Source organism: Hyla sarda, chromosome 1 (assembly GCF_029499605.1).
Source record: "Hyla sarda isolate aHylSar1 chromosome 1, aHylSar1.hap1, whole genome shotgun sequence".
NCBI classification, from domain to species: domain Eukaryota; kingdom Metazoa; phylum Chordata; class Amphibia; order Anura; family Hylidae; genus Hyla; species Hyla sarda.
Window position 1 is genome coordinate 354,843,899 of NC_079189.1, and position 18,074 is coordinate 354,861,972.

The 18,074-nt window shown below is 38.9% G+C and overlaps 1 protein-coding gene across 42 annotated transcripts in view; it reads left to right on the top strand.

Moving 5' to 3' along the window:
- PTPRD (protein tyrosine phosphatase receptor type D) overlaps positions 1 to 18,074 on the top strand; it is a 1,959,121-nt gene that overhangs the window by 1,835,838 nt on the left and 105,209 nt on the right. For all 42 annotated transcript variants that reach the window (XM_056521458.1, XM_056521449.1, XM_056521479.1 and 39 more), the window contains 3 exons: positions 223 to 482; positions 1,657 to 1,747; positions 11,968 to 12,177. In XM_056521458.1, coding sequence (XP_056377433.1) covers positions 223 to 482; positions 1,657 to 1,747; positions 11,968 to 12,177 — 561 coding nt within the window. The remainder of the gene's footprint in view (positions 1 to 222; positions 483 to 1,656; positions 1,748 to 11,967; positions 12,178 to 18,074) is intronic.

Consider the following 18,074-nt stretch of genomic DNA (forward strand, 5'->3'; position numbering starts at 1 on the left):
TGTACTGAATTATCGTGTCCCCCTTATCATTAAACATAATGTTATCCTAAAGCATTGCTACTTTTTTTCACTGTAAAGCTCAAAATATGCTGGTTTTCTGTTTTTATTTTCTGTTATTTTATTTAAAAAAATTTAATGTTCTAGTTCTTTCTATTTAACTATACTGTATATACTGTCTTCTTCATGTAAGTCTAATTTTTCATATGTTTTCTGCCTTGAAAGATTCTGTATGATGATGGAAAGAAGGCTGCTGAAGTTGATGGCCGGGCGACACAGAAGCTTATCATCAATCTAAAACCTGAAACCTTATACTCCTTTGTCCTGACTAATAGAGGAAATAGCGCAGGTGGCCTGCAACATAGAGTGGCAGCAAAAACTGCACCAGACGTTCTCCGAACTAAGCCAGTTTTTATTGGGAAGACCAATTCAGATGGAATGATAACTGTGGAGTTGCCTGAAGTCCCTGCCAATGAAAAAATAAAGTAAGTTTCATTCTCACTCACATAACTATAGGACTCATTGATCAAAACAGAAGCTGTAAAAAAATGTGTGGGCAACATGGCCAATTTTTCTATTAGACAGTTTTGATGGGGCTATGTGTTTTCTGACATCATATCTGGTTATGTTTCTGTGGTAGAGTGTTGGGCCATAATGACCTTCCACAGTGAAAGGAAATAAAGTTTTGTGACACCTTGGTATCGGCTAAGGGAGGTCTCTTTCCTATGCAGCGTTTTTTGATCCACTCACATAAAAATAATTTATTGTTATGCCTTTGGGTTTTTAATGGTTAGCACTACTACATTGCCATGGTGTAGCTCTTTTTAGAATAGTTTGTTTTTTTAGAGTAGTTTTCTCTCACTTTAAATATATTAGGTTTTTTGGCCTTTTAGATCTAGTTTAATGTAAATTAGATTGTGAGTCATACCAGACACATTTGTGAGTTGAGTTTAGCCACTTTCCATATGGGTTCCCCATATGTTTAATGAACACCTACACATTAGACTATGTTGACACCAGCATTATGGTTTCAGTTGTTAATGGAAACATTGCTGGATGTATCGTATGGTCGGTTGAACGTTTATTGGATGTTTTGACTGCAAGAATATTTTGAAATAGTGCCAAAACATTGATAACATGAGTACTTTTTTTTTCATTCCCAGAACAACTTTGCTTTTAACTCTAACGAAAAATAATTATTAGGTAAAAGTGATATATGACACACTTTATATTTAGAGACTGTGTGGAGTAGAGGCAAGATGAGCAAACAGTGAATAGACTGATAAACATTAGTAGGCATGTACTTTGCTGCAGTGATGGTTGACTTCATTTTAGAATTAATGAGTAGCTGTCTGCGCTGTAGTATGAAATATTGTTCCTTATACAAAAGGATGCCATTAAAGGTGTAGTGTAGCGGAAGAACTACCAATGCTGTAATTAATTCACAAAATTAACTTATGATAATGCATGCAGCATGCAAATGCTTCATATCTCACTCATAAAGTTATGATCGTAAGAGCAGTTGGGGCCTGTTTAGAAATTCTAATTTAAAATTAAACCTGAATATGAATTTACTTTGCTCCTTGTATGTTTACTGTTTAAGGTTCTTTTTTGTATTCTGCATTATACAAGCTCTAATTATCAATTTTTATTATACAGAGGCTATTACATTGTCATTGTCCCTTTGAAGAAGTCACGTGGAAAGTTTATTAAGCCTTGGGAGAGCCCAGATGAGATGGAATTGGATGAGGTAAGATATAATAATTTTCTATTATTTTACACCATTGTCAAGTAATACCCTGTTATTTTATAGCACTTTGATAAAATAAAGAGAGGGAAAATTCTGTTTTCCATACCCAATATATACATTATGTCAGTGTGAGTTGTAGATTGAACAAATCATTTGTGTTCTCATCCTGTGGGGGCAGAATGTTTAATTACTTAAATTAAAGCATCAAGAAAGGCCTGATCTCTTCTCTCTGTAATAAATATTTTAGTCTTTGCTCAGTGCAAAGAAAGATGTGAAAGTTCAAAGAGGTGAAATGATTATACAGCAATGGCTTAATCTCTATGGATATGAACTCTATTAAAGGTCGCGTTCATTAGTAGCATTTGCTAAATCTGAAACAAATGCTAAATTGCAATTTGCAATGCAGTTTAACTTTTGACCTATGCCTTGTGGTTCTAACATTTCTTGCTATGTCTATGTCCAAGTTAAAAGGGTTTATAATAAAGCAAACATGGCTGAGCAGTTTTGATGGTTGCCCTTGCTTCCCGGGCCTTAAAGGGGTACTCTGGTGGAAAACATTTTTTTTTAATCAACTGGTGCCAACAAGTTAAACAGAATTGTAAATTACTTCTATTAAAAAATCTTAATCCTTCCAGTACATATTAGCTGCTATATACTACAAAGGAAATTATTTTCCTTTTGAATTTCTTTTCTGTCATGACCACAGTGCTCTCTGCTAACACCTCTGTCCATTTTAGGAATTGTCCAGAGCAGCCTCCTCGCCACCCGATCGGTGCTCTGATGCTCCAGGAAGCCTTAGCAGCCTGGAGCAATCATGCACCGATAACAGTGATCAATGCTATGCTATGGCATAGCATTAAACTGTGTAAGCAATCCAAGGATTGCATGTAATAGTCCTATGGGACAAAAAAATGGTGTAAAAAAAAAAGTAAATTTTTTTTTTGTAAATGTGAATTAACCCATTCACTAATAAAAGTTTGAATCACCCCCCTTTAAATAATATGTAAACAAAAAATAAACATATGTGGTATCGCCGCGTGCCTAAATGTCTGAAATATAAAAATATAACGTTAATTAAATCGCATGGACGCAAGTCCAAAATTGCTTATTTTTGGTCATTTTGTATACCCTAAAAAAATGTATAAAAAGCGATCAAAAAGTCCCATCAAAACTAAAATGGTACAGATAATAACTACAGATCCCGGCACAAAAAAGATGAGTCCCCACACATCCCCGTATACGGAAAAAAAAAGTGATAGGGGTCAGAAGAGGACAATTTTAAATGTACTAATTTTCGTGCACAAAGTTATAATTTTTTAACCCCTTCCCACTATAGCACATATGCATACGTCCCAGCAACCGACATGCTCGTGCACTGGGATGTATGCATATGTCCTAGCAATCTCTGGTACTGCGGCGGGCAGTTCAGGAGATCGGTGGGGCCCGGCTGTCAATCAAGGCTGGAGTCCCGCCGCAGCTGCCGGAGCCGCGATCGCACCAGTCCCGGCAGCATTAACCACATAGATGCCGTGATCAATCCTGATCATGCATATATGGTGTTGACAGGGGGAGCGCGCTCCCCCTGTTCACCAACGGCGGCGCCGCAATACGATTGCGGGTCGCCGTTGGTTGCTATGGAAGCAGGAGGTCAGATCATGACCTCCTGTCTGCCTGCTACAGAAGCCTATGAGATCCAGCCACAGGCTGGATTGCACAGGCTGTACAGTGTTCAGCTGATCGGGTCATACTGTGCCGCAGTACAAATGTATTGCAGCATAGTATAACTCCCGTGGCTAATAGCACGCGGCACTGATCGTGGTGCCGCACGCTATTAACCCTTTAGACGCGGCGTTCGCGCCATGTCTAAAGTGAAAGTAAAGCACTGCCGGTTAGCTCAGGGGGCTGTTCGGGATGTCACGCCCCTTCCCATAGGCTTGCATTGACAGTAATCAGACCCGGAGTGAACACGCTCCGGGGACTGATTTTAAACAGGGTGCGTTGTGCAAGATCACGGGGGTCCTTTGGATAGGGGATGAGATGTCTAAGCGCCGGCGTACCCCTTTAAGGTAAAAAATGGGTCCGTTCTTAAGGGGTTAACAAAATCTTACCTATATAAGTTGGGTATCATTTTAATCATATGGACCTACAGAATAAAGATAAGATGTCATTTTTACAAAAAAAAAAAAGTGCACTGCGTAGAAACGGAAGCCACTAAAAATTACAAAATGGCCTTGTTGTTTTTTGTGTTTTTTTTATCCCACAAATGTATTATTATATTTTTTTTTTGTTTCACTGTAGATTTTGAGGTGAAATGACAGAGTCCTTAAGGGGTTAAATCGCATGGACCTACAGAATAAAGAGAACATCTTTTATGTAGGGAACACATCTCTATGTGTAAAACAGAATAGGCTGCTGTCAATAATGGGAAATGATTTGGCAGCTAAGAGTCCTTTTAAAGAAATATAAACTGATGTGAAGGTTTCTTTTTAACCCCTTCCTGATTCATGACATACATGTATGTCACGGGTGGGGTTAGGGGAATATGGCACCTGCCTGTGAGTCTGGTCTGCTTCATAACTGGCAGATGCCTGCTGCTTTCTGATTTAACTGGTCAAATGCTGTGATCAATTGCGATCACTGCATTTAAACACTAAATGCCGGTAATCCCTGGTGTCTGGTGGTCCCATCGACCTCCCCTCTCCCCCCCAACTATTGCATTCCTGATCCTGCACAGTCAACAGCATTAATGCAGAAAAATTCCAAGCACCATAATTGCTGATTTTTGGTCACATTGCATCCCAGAAAATAGAATAAAGAGTAATGCCGAACCTACACAATAGTGGTACCTCTGAAAATTACAGCTCATGGCACAAAAATATAAATCCTAACACAGCTCTGTGAGTGGAAGAATAAAAAAGGTACAGTGCTCAGAACATGGCAGTAAACAGAGGTTTTTGTTTTTTTCAAGTTTACAAATACTTTAACCATAAGACAAAAAGAAAATAAATATACAGTTTTGGTATCTTGCGAATAGTACTGGCCCATAGAATAAAGTTGTCAAGCTCGTTTTGCCACATTGTGAACATTGAAAGAATTATTCCCCCGCAAAATTGTGCAATTCCCTATTTTTTAAAATTTTGCCCAACATGTAGTCTGGCTTGGTTATACATTATATGATAAAATAAAGTGAGCGTGCCAATGAAAAGTACAACTTGTCCCACACAAAATAAGCCTTATTACAACAGTGTAAAAACAAAAAAAGTTATGGGTCTTAGAAGGTGAGGAGGAAAAAAACCTAAGCCAAAAAACAAAATGGGGTTAAACTAATATCAGCCAGTAGGCAGCAGTCAATATATAAATTATAGCCTATCATACAAAGAGGAGCTGTACATTAAATATGAAAAAATAACTTCTCTAGAGCTCCAGTATTCTAGAGATCATAAACCTGTGGTGTTTAAGATATTAGTTATTTAATAATTCTGTTCCCATAATGTGGCACACAGTATTACGCTAGGATACAAGCAGTTCGGCTTTAATCTCCAATTCACACCCTTTAGCACTCGGATTGGCCGGCAGTGCAATCAGCCAGTAAACGTCAGTGATAAACCAACAAATGGAGATCATCCAGTAGCAGGTGAAGATGCAAGTGCTTACTTTATTTCAATCCTAATAAAATGAATTATGGAGACAGATACAGAAACCTCTGTAATGCATTTTATCGTAATGGAAATAAAGTAAGCACCTGCATCTTCACTGGTGGCTTCTGGATGATCTTTATTTGTTGCTTTATCACAATATTATGCTACAGCTGTAACTTCATGAGTAGAAATATATATATATATATATATATATATATATATATATATATATATATATATATAATTTGCCTCTCGGTTTGCATGAAGCCTTAACAGCATATTAAAGAGTATTTACTTCTGGGTCAACAGTTTGATGTTTTCAAATAATAAATATCAGTAAAGTATTTAATATGTAATTACACTAGACATTAGAGCAGAACCCCACCATGGCCCTTCTGCAATTATATCCTTGTAATGCTTCTACTTCATTGTGACTTAATTCATTCTTCTCCATTTATATAAAATTAACATTCCTGACAATATTAAGACTATTGCTCATTTACGCTCTCATTCCCAGCCATTATTATACCACTAGTTTATCTCTAATTCTATAAATGGCAAAAGTCAATTCTGGTTCATCTGATATCTCATGTGATGCCTTGGAGTAATCAGCTTTCTCCTATGAAGCAATATAAAAAAAAAAGCCACCTGCATACAGTTATCTGATAAGCTTTTGTGATCTGCTGTCATGGCAACTTTGCATGCACATCATTAGACTCAGGGCATTAATCTTCAAAGACTTAAGATAAGTGTAGGATCCATCGATACCTTTATTCCATATTCACTGATCAGCCATAACATTAACACCACTGACAAGTGAAGTGAATGATATTGATTATGGTGCCTGTCAAATTGTAATATCTAGGGTCAGAGCATCTCCACAGTGTCACATCTTGTGGAGTGTTCCCAGTATAATTACCTTCAAAGTACGCAACAGGGACATGGCCACCTAAGGCTCATTGATATGTCAGAACAGTGAAGACTAGACCATCTGATCCAATGCAACAGAAGAGCTAGTATAGCACAAATTTCCTCTGGTGGTGCATGCAGTAATTTTTCCGCCACGATGTCCCGTCACTGTATAACGCCCGTAATGAATTACGGGCATATACGGGTGCAAACGGGCAGTTACAAAACCCCATAGGCTGCAATGCAATTTAGTCACAGCTGTCAAGGGTTTTGTAACTGCTGGGTTTTGCAGCTGTAGGGACGGAACATGTGACGGAAGTTTGTAAACGGAGAAATTCATAGTGTGAAAGGAGCCTTATAAAAAAAAAATTAATAAAAGGAAAAAGTTTAAGGGAAATCTGTGATCAGGATAGAAAAAATCTAATCCAGTTTTATAAATTGCAACATCTAATCCAGTTTTGTAACCTCTGTTGGCCCGATTCCAATGCTGTTTTTATATTTCTTCTACATTCATTGCCCCCCCCCCCCCATCCCTGTTTCCAAGATATAGGGGTTTTGCTATGTGGCTTACTATATATTCTTTTTCCAGAATAGTCAGATGACTCTAAAATTTACTCTTCAGAGAAAAAAAAACTAGTTCAAAATGCCATGACAATTGATATAATGGCCTGGAATAGTGCTAATCATCATATACAAACACATCATAAAATGAAGGCTGGCTTTCTGAAAGGAAACCCTCCTTACTGAAAGAGTCATGCATTCATGGTACATCTATCAAATAGATCTGGTGCATACACATGGCAAACATAATGGCATGAGTTTATTTGAAGAGGTTATCCAGGAATAGAAAGATAGAGCTATTTTTTTTCCGAAAACAGCACCACATCTGTCTTCAGGTTGTTTGTGGTATTAAAATCGGGCTCCATTCACTTCAATAAAATTAATCTGCAATACCATACACGTCCGGAGGACAGGCGTGGTGCTGTTTTTGAAAAAAAATGTATCAGCTGTGTATTTCTAATACTAAATAACCCCTTTAAGAAAATGTTATCTTTTTACCCAGCTAAACTTTGCAGAAATTTTCAAAATGTGTTGGGTACCCCCCCCCCCCCCCCCAAAAAAAAAATAAAAATAAAAAGGATGCAGTAGGGATGGGGAAAAAATAATTTAAGGAATTTTTTTTTGTAACAAACTTTTAACTAATTTAAATGTATGTGTTTCACTTTTTTTTTCTCCATATTTTTGTACATTTTTTTAGGTAATACTACTACTCCCAACATGGAACACACTATTCCATGATGGGAGTAGTAGTACTTGAACTAATGGACAGATCACCCCGGGTGTTACTCCTGACACCCAATGTGATCCTCCTGTATAATGTATATATATGGGCGGCCGCTCTTCTATGGGGTCCCCTGCACTGACGTATATATACACCTATTCATATTTCCCACAGAGAGCTGTGATTGGCTGGTATCATCTGGCCAATCACAACTCTCTGTGAGAAATATGAATAGGTATATAAATATGTCAGTGCAGGGGACCATAGAAGAGCGGCCGCCCGCATCTATACATTATATAGAAGTGTCGCAACAGACCCAGGGCGATCTGTCAATTAGTACAGGTACTACTACTCCCATCATGGAACAGTGTGTGTTCCATGCTGAGAGTAGTAGTACTACCTAAAAAATAAAGAAAAAAAGTGAAAAACACACACACACACTACATTTTCATTGTCGGCTATATTTTTAGTGCCCTGCCCGCCCACATAAATTGATCCCTGTTTAAAAATGTATAAAAATTTCGTTAAATACCATTTTTTCCATCACTACTGTATCTTTTTCTTAATTTTTTAATGGTACCCTACGAAATTTTATAAAAAAAAATGTATCTCCATCACTTTTTTGGATCGCTAAAGTCCAAAAAAGAATAAAAACAGCCTGAAAAAAAAGTTAAAACCCACATGGCTTCATTTCAGCGAATGAAACGCCTTAGGCTCAACATGCTGCAATTTTGCAAGACCGCCATGGAGCTGAAAAACGCCAAAAGGATTAAAAAAAAGCCAAACTGAAAAACACCAAGTGGAAAAAATAATTTAGCGATTTCTCATTGATTTACAGCTATCATCTGGCCGTAGCATTTTTTTGGCCGAAAAAAACGCTATGCAGCAAAATTGGTGTTTTTCTTGGCGTTTAAAAAAAAGTGCAATTCCAGCCTTAGAGTAAATGCACACTAGATGAAAAATCTGCAGTAAATCCACATGAAAATCTGTGTGGATTTCGTTGTAGATGTGGTGTGGAAATGCTGCAGATTCAGTGCATATCTTGGGGAACTCCTCAGCAAATATGTAGCATAGTTTGAAATCCTACAGATTTTAAGGCTGGCACCTCAGATCTCTTTGAGTCTGAAAAATTTCCACTGTGTGTAGATGATGTAGATTATAAAAATCATATCATCCTTGCTGGTACTGTAATCTGCTGCAGATTTGCCATGCAAATTTCAATGCAGAAAACCTGCAGCAAATGTGGTTGCATTTACCATTAGGTGTAGTAATTCACATGCACATTAACACACCTTTTCTGTGAATATAGGAACTCGTAACTAAGACACACATGGGCCATGTCTGTTTTCTGTTTTGATGTTGAAGAGTGACTCTTGCTCTGTCAACAAAGTCCTACATTGTTACTAGTACATTGTACAGTCAGAGTTTTTGCAAAGGCAGCTTTCATTATTATCATTATTATTATTTCGGTGTGTATAGTACATTTTTATTTCTACATAACAATGAATTCTAAGAAAGAAATGCAATCGTAGCAGGCACACATGACAACTACGTAAGCCAGTGGTTTAGCTGTAACCTTGAAATATTGTAGCACAATACAAAGTTTCAAAGGATAAAAGAAAGAGTGACATTGAACATTCTTGAGATTACATTGCATGGCTATGTGAAGCCGGTTCCCATAACAAAGTGCCATTTTAATCATCCAGTACTTTGTGGTGCGTTAATGTGTGTAATAGTTTGATAAAGAACATTTATTAATTCAGAAATTTTTGGGTCAGAATGGGTTGCTTCCCACTTTGTACCAGTATAATGAAGAGTTGAGGCCTCATTGTAGAATTAATGGTGGAGGAAATAAGATATGCATTGACTGGAAAATGAAAATGATTCCCGATAAAGGACCAAAGACCTTCATATATCTCCTGGAACTGCGTTTACCACATAAAATGTTTTGTGAAAGGGAAAATATTGCTGCTTTTCTCCTAAATATAAAAAAAAAAAAAAAAAAAAATTCCCTCTTCCTCCTTCTGTTGTATTGGATAGTATTCTGAGTTATGTGGCCATATATTGAACTGTTTTCATCATGGAAATCATTTCATTGTGACTGATTTATCCAGGGACTCGTTCTGTGACCCTCAATTAACCTCTTCCATACTTACATTTCAATGCATTATTGATAGGATGAAGGAGAATAATCATTAGATGCTAATTTAAATATATTGTTAAAAAGATAATATTTGCAATTGGCCGAATGAAGTGTTATTTAAAGCACTAAAATATTTGCAAGTAGATTGAATTTTCCTGCACATTCTATTGCTGCATCAGGCCGCTCACATTCATCCAACTTCAAATTATATGGGACCTATTTTTTAAAAAGCTCTAATGACTATGACAAGTCGGCTACGTGCTTCAATTAAGAGATAATGCTCCAGAGATCTGCTCTCCTCTGTGTCTTTTCCTCAGTGAGAGAGAATCGCAGCACAAGGAGACGAGAAAGATTCCTAACACTTTCTTAGAAAATGATTGCCTTCTTCATACCAGACTCCATTTACATTGTTGGTGAAAAATAGGCATAAAAGATTGTTGTTCGCCATTAACACTACAAGGCAAATGAGCATGTAGTGGTGATTTTTTCTTTTATTACAAATAACAATGTGTTACTGAGGGAAATACATTTACCTTTCTCCTGCTGATTTTTTTTTGCTTTTCTTAGGGCTAGTTTTACACACAGGTTTTTTCTGGTGTTTTTTTTATTTTTTTTTTGGAAAACTGCCACTGCCACTGCAGTTGAGCCAAAGTCAGAAGTGGATCCTGTGTGAATACACTTCTGGCTTTGGCTCAAAAACTGCAGTGATAGTTTTCCAAAAAATGCCAGAAAAGAACTGTGTGGAAACCTAGCCTAAGGGAGTTACCCAGAATTAGAAATGCATTGGTGCTTTTTTCCAATAACAGCACTCCATCTGTTTTTATGTTGTGTGTGGTATTATAACTAAGCTCTATTCACACACAAACTAAAGACAAAAGTAGCACAGTTTTTAAATCCTGGATAACCCCTATGAGTTTTTTTTTTTTTTTGTTTTTGTTTTTTTTGCTGATAGTAATGGACTGAACTAGGTACTGTTCTTCTGATTCAGGGATGTTGAAGTGTGTGTGTGTGTATATATATATTTATTTATTTATTTTTGCTCACTTTTGGTTTAGTTTCTCTTTGACTTTTTAGAAAGTGACAAGAAAAATAGAGAATCTTGAAATAAAACTATACATAGTAGCCCTGCTCGAAAAAGAAGCTAGCTTGCTCTTCTGATGGTAGATATAAGGGAAAAGAAGTGTCAGGCCTGTATTATGGTGCAGTTGGGAGTAATAACTTATTTAAGTCATCAGTTTTCCAAAATATATGGATAAAAAACATGGTTAAAGTGTAGATTACACCATCCTTTTTTTTTTTTTTCTGTCCCTGCCTATTGCCCATCTCTCCCTAACCCCCTCCCTGTTTTTAAATTTTTATTTTTTTTACTATATTAAAATGCTTTTTTGTCTGCCTGGTAGTGTGCTCACTACCAGGCAGACTTCCCCAGCAGGCACGATGTCACTGATGCCTGCTGGGGCCGACACATCCACCCTTAGTTCATCTACACAGGGTGCCTCCAGCTGTTTCACCACTACAACTCCCAACTTGCCCTGCCATCTATTGGCTGTCAGGGCATGCTGGTAGTTGTAGTAGTGAAACAGCTGGAGGCACCCTGTGTTGAAAACAATAAGTCAGGGCCATGGGCACGGTGCCGCGCTACCCTGCCCCCCCCCCTCGTGTTAAAACCCCGAACCCTGCTCCCCCCCAACAACTTGTGTTAAAACCCCAATCCCTCTAAACATATCTCCCCTAAACATACTTACATGCCGCAGAGTCCTGCAGCAGCGGCGACATGTGCGGGAGGAGTGGCCTCGTGGCCAGGGAGCCAATGCGCTCGCTCCCACCTGTCTGATTGACAGGCAGGGAGCGAGCGCAGGCTGAATGAATTCGGACCAATTGCCCGGCCGGCATCGGTCCAAATTCAGACGTGATGTCACGCCAGCCTGCAGCCAGCCACTGGGAGGGAGACCCATAGTGGCCGGTTTTCAAACGTAAATTAAAAGGTTTTAATAAAAAAAAATAATAATAATGAAAATATATTAGAGATATGTTGTAGTACATATGTACTACAACATATTAAAAAAATGTTGATGACAGTGCCCATTTAAGAGAGCTCAGATGGATCTAAAAACTTAGAGCAATTGTGTTAGATAAGAAACTACTGTTTACGTGGAAAAGCCTAAGTTAATGTTCACCTTTATCATTTATAGCATGATAACAGCACATATTCAAGTTATGAAATGTGGTATTTTATCATTCTTTACAGCTTTTGAAGGATATTTCAAGGAAGCGAAGAAGTGTTCGGTTTAAGAGGGAAGTTGAATCAAAACCTTACATTGCAGCTCACTTTGATGTTCTTCCAACGGAGTTTACCCTAGGAGATCAGAAAAATTATGGCGGCTTTGAGAACAAGCAACTGCAAAACGGACAAGAATATGTGTTCTTTGTTCTGGCAGTAATAGAGCACACTGAGCTGGTGAGTAGGATCACGGTTATGCTGAAATATTTATTTTGATGAAAGAGAACTTTTTGTGCTGTATATAATATTAAATCAAATCTATAAAGGAAGTTTTGAACATTTGGACATAGTTTTGCAGTTAACACATTTAAACTTGTACCTGTAAGACAGCTCATTGAATAGTGGTATGCGTGTTGCTAAACACACTACATTTAATTGCTTATATTATATTTTCACTGGAAAAAAGATTTCAGCAGTAAATGCATTCAATGTTTGACAGACAATGGTATCTGTCCACTATAAGAACAAAATGTTTACCGCATTCTATGTGTTTGTTGTTTTTTACTTAATACCTCTGTATGAATTAGGACAGTAAATTGCAATATTCTTTACAATGAATAAACAAATGCCCCTAAAAATATGCCCAGATGGATGAAAAAACGACACTGTTTTGCCCTCCATCAGATAGTAGCCTGCATGTAATGTTTATTCTGGGAGAAATACTGCAGGAATTTTTTCCCCATAATCAGATGCATGTATAATCCGCATTGCAGATGTACCCCACATTGTACAGGACAATCTGTTTCCTGTTTTAAACCCAATATACTGGATTATATTGTGGGTGAGCAGCTTTAAAAAGAGGGGTTACTTACGTTAATTGGTGTAGTAATTGAAGATTAAGGTCTCTCTATTCCTTACTTGGTATTGAGCTGCTGTGCACAATGGGAGCGGGGAACTGGCTAGCCGAGCTCCCCTGCATCCTCAATATTCACTGCCCCGCCAACCCGGTGATTAATATGCAAAATGTATTTACTCTCATGTCACTAGGATGTGGGAGGCTCCCGGGGGTGCTGCTGCCTCGCTACACCCAGAAGGCAGTGTCGCCTCGCTGAGCAAATCGCTCACCCCCAGGCTTTCACGTCTTAGTGATGTGAGAGTGAACACATCTGCATGTTCATCACGGGAGTGGGCCAGGTGGTGAATATTGAGGAGGCTGGGGAACCCAGTCAGCTGGCTCCCCACTCCCATTGGGCACAGCAACGCAATATCAAGGAATGAGTAAACGACCATAAATCTGCAACTAGTACACCGATTAATGTAAGTAACCCCTCTTTTTAAAGCTGTTCACTTGCACTATAACCCAGTATAAAACCTTCTGTGCTCTCTCCCACACATAAAAAGTCCCTATGCATCTCACAATTTTCTGCCCTGATGCTATCATAGATCTTTTGTTGGTGGTGAGTAATTCATTTCTCGGAGTGTCCCTAGCTCTAGCGAAAGCCCTATGTAGGACTTTCTTTGGACATCCTCGGGAAGTAAATCTCCCTCGTCCGTTACGTATAGACGAGGGAGAAACATCAGAGAACACTTAGTCAAGAGCCACTTTTCCGACCCTGTGGAGGAAACGTGGCTGAGGTCTACTATTATTGGTTCCTATCCATGTGGAAGTTGCTCTTTTTGTCAGAGAGTCCCTAAAACAAAGGACTTTATTAATCCTATTGATGGACGAAGGTATGTGATTAGGGAATTTATCAATTGTCAAACCTCCGGTATTGTCTATATAGCACAATGTGGATGTCCTATGATTTACGTAGGAAAAACTATCCAACAGTTCAGAAGAAGGATTTCCCAGCATATAAGCACGGTACGGACTAATTAAGTTTACCTGCCTTAAAATAAAATATTATTCATAAAATTTGAAATTATGGTACTTCATGTATCTATCACGTGAGTGTCGCATTTAAGCCTTATATTGGTGTCACAGTGATTATGTTTTTTAGGACACACAATTCTATTATCAATCTCTCCTCCTATCCCACCCCCTTTGATCAGCTTGACGACTTAATTCCTCAACATTGACTCAGTTCTACAGTGTCCCTTCCTTCTTTTTCCCCCCCCCATTTTTTCCTTACTTTTCTACTTTTACCCCTTTTTTCTCTCTTTTCTACCCCCCTGCTAGTTTGGGCTATCAGATTCTCATCATATTCATTTACATAGATGAGATAAGGAAAAGCCTTTCTATTTTATTTAACAAACTAATAATATGCATAATAATATATACATTATAATTCAGCCCATTGAGTCTGTAGAATTAACTCATACTTTAAGTCCTTACCACTCAATAGATATGAGTCTTCACTAATCTTTCTATTTTTTCGCGCATCTCCCCCGGCGCATATGAAGGATTTCTAAGTTTTAGCGCAGGTTGAGATGCGCAACCGGAAGTTTACCATAGCCGTCGGAGAACGGAGCATGCGCAGATGAGTCGGATTCCGGCTCCTCCGCTCTATCACCTCGCGCATGTGAACCTAGCGCAGCACGTCATCGGCAACTGACCCTACAGGGATTCGCCGATGGACATGCCAGTCAAGGTTCCCCAACTGTGATTGGGCATAGGGAACCAAAACAGGAGATTGGCTGATCAAACGCAGAGACGTGGATTGGTTGATTTAAGTGTCACTCCTCAATGCAGGAGAGGCATTGGTGGAGAATTGATGATGTGTGAATCCTGATATCCTGTGACATCATGAAGGGAGGTATTAAAACCCCCTGCACAGCGTTTTTTAACTCAGTGCCCATCTACCTCTTGATAACGCTGCTGAGGCAGTGAAACATGTCGAGGGGGGCCATGTTAAGTTTTTAACTTTGAGCTCCATTGTCCTACAATAGCGCTGAATGTAGGTGGTCTGCAGGCACCTCGTCTCCGCTTCAGTGTGCATTCAAATCATAGACCGGATGGTCCATTCATATATATATATACAACCAAACAAGTAGGACGATATGGTGCTTTATATTTTAAAACACCATTAAGTGCGAACCGAATACAATAAAGATTGCACTTTTAATCTCACTCTTTTGATATATGGGAAATAAAGGTTTTTTTTTTGGGCTGCCTTTTCTTGGTAGTCTATGAGTTAGTGGTCAAATTCCACCCTCCATATATTGGTCTCAACTAGATATGTTTCTCTGTTTCTTTGGGTCAAATCCCCATCTTTCGAGACCGTGCCTTTAAGGCTTGTCTATATTATGGCAGGATTTCTTTCCACTAAATTAAATCCAGATATTTTTCTGGCACAAGCCCAACATGTATTCTCAGCCAATGAATTACCACTGAACCAGATTGATATACAATCAGCTTTTCGTAATTTGCAAAAAACCTACAAAAAATATATTCGCTCCTGGTGGGAGATAGCGAGCCTAGAGACCTATCTCCAACAGAAGATAGTATATAGGGGTCTACGAATTAACATCTTGCCCAATTCACATCAGGAGGATAAGGAGTTCATACAAGGGTGGCAACAACTCCTGACCGAGAATTCACTACGTATGCTTGATTATTTAGTAACATACGAGAAAAAGGCCTTCATCATTGTTGGTGCTCATTTGGAGAGTCAGATTGAAGAAATACAAGCTTTCAAAAGCAATCCTGAATTCTCTAATTTGGAACAAAGGTTACAAAAACACATAGAAAACTTTCAATCAGACATTAAAGAAAGGAAACATAACAAATATATTAGAGACAGGAGAGACTTTGATACTGGTCAAATTTACATCAAAAGACCACAAGGTAACTACATCAACCAATATACAGATATTTCGGAGTCTGAGATATCCGAATCTGACGAGACCTCAAACGCACCAACACGAGCATTCAATCCGACAACGAAACCTAAATATAAAAACAAACGTAGAAATCCCAACAGACGCCCCTATCAAAAGGGTGCCACAGCATATACTCAGGGACCTACCCAGGGTAATCACTCTGTGAGCCAATTCCACAGTGTAGGAACCCACCCCCAATTAACATGCCATCCTGGACCCATTCAAAGAAATTCAGATGGGACAAATGTGATGGGAATACATCCCCAATTAACATGTTATCCCGGTACAACTCAAAGAAATCCAGAAGGGACAAATATGATGGGGGTCTCTCCCCCTGTGCCTGCCTTCTCCTCCTCTACTCATTCTGCGCCTTTGGCCCAACAGCCAGTGATGACTACAGCTGTTCCAATGATGACTACTGGAACAGTAAATCTACCAACACCAGCGACTTTTTTAGGTGGAGGAGTCCAACTTCGAGACCGGGAGAAATGGGCTTATCCCTCCCAGTCGAGATAGAAAGGGATGAAATGCAAGTTATTAACTTGTCTTCCCATGAATTAACATCTTCCCAGACTGACATTTTAAAGAAAGGTCTATCATATGTTCCAACACCCTCCTTTGACTCCTTCACCTGGATAAAAGACATAAACCTTTTCGCTAGAAAGTTAGCACTCCATAAGATGCACAAGAATAGAGAATTTAATCTGTCCACAAATAGGGAGCGCGATGAAAGAGCTATACTGGATCTCGTAGATCTTCTAGAGGAGAACGACACAGGAGTCAGGAGGATGGATCCACCTTTCTCGGATTTAAGACCAAAGTCCAGGACCACACCACCCCTCAGCCAATATGGGAACATTCAAACTTTTGTGGATATGGTCACGAATGACCTAGGAAAAATCAAGAATTCCAGCAGATCTCGGAATCTTACAATGGCTGAGTCTAAGGCTTTGAAAGAATTGGAGCAAAATGAGCAAATCATCATAAAACCCTCTGATAAAGGAGGAAATGTTGTAATTATGAATAAGATTGATTACAAGAATATGGTATTGAGACTAATAAAGGACCCTTCCACCTACAAGAAATTGGATAACAATCCCACTGAGATGTATGTGACGGAGCTGAAAATTATCTTGACAGAGGCCAAGACAAATTGTTTGATAACAGAGGATGAATTCCGGGTTATGTTTAACCCCAAACCAACCATAGCAACTCTATATGCACTACCTAAGGTACACAAGCAGAAAACCCCTATCCCTGGACGACCTATCGTCTCAGGGAATGAGAATTTGACAGAGGGGATAAGTGTATACGTGGACCAGATTTTGGCCCCCTTTCTGGTGGCCCTCCCTTCATACATTAAAGATACAGGAGATGCTGTCACTCGACTCCAGGAAATCTCCTTTCCGCCCCAAACCTTTATAGCAAGCCTCGACGTTGAGGCGCTATATACTAATATAAAGCATGAATTAGGCCTGGAGGCAGTCCGACACTTTTTATCCACAAGAGGTACACAATACACCAGCCACAATGAATTTGTATTATGTTTACTTCATTTCCTTCTTACTCACAATTATTTTTTATTTGATTGTCACTTTTATTTACAATGCAAAGGCACCGCTATGGGCACTACTTGTGCACCCAATTTCGCAAATCTCTTTTTAGGGTGGTGGGAAGACACTATAGTTTTTTCAGACACTTTATACAAGTACACCAGTCACATTTTATTTTGGGGTAGATTTATTGATGATATTTTATTATTTTGGGATGGCACCATCACTTTATTTCATGAGTTTGTTATGACACTTAATCACAACGATATAGGTATGCACTTTACTCACGAAATACATGAAAACACTCTCAATTTTCTGGATTTAAAAATTTCCCTGGACTCGAGTGGCAGTATTCATACAAGGATATTTAGGAAACCGACTTCCACCAATAGTTTCCTACAATGGAGGAGTCATCACCCGGTAGCCTTAAAGAGAGGCATTCCAGTCGGGCAATACCTGCGGGCGAGACGCAATTGCTCATCCAATGAAGCTTTCTTGGCAGAGAGCAAATTGCTATATCAGAGATTTATTTCCCGAGGATATCCAAAGAAAGTCCTACATAGGGCTTTCGCTAGAGCTAGGGACACTCTGAGAAATGAATTACTCACCACCAACAAAAGATCTATGATAGCATCAGGGCAGAAAATTGTGAGATGCATAGGGACTTTTGACCAGAACAATCGCCGAGTAATGGATGTCTTGCGGAAATATTGGCCCATTCTGATGGCAGACTGCGATCTAAGAGAAGTACTTACAGAC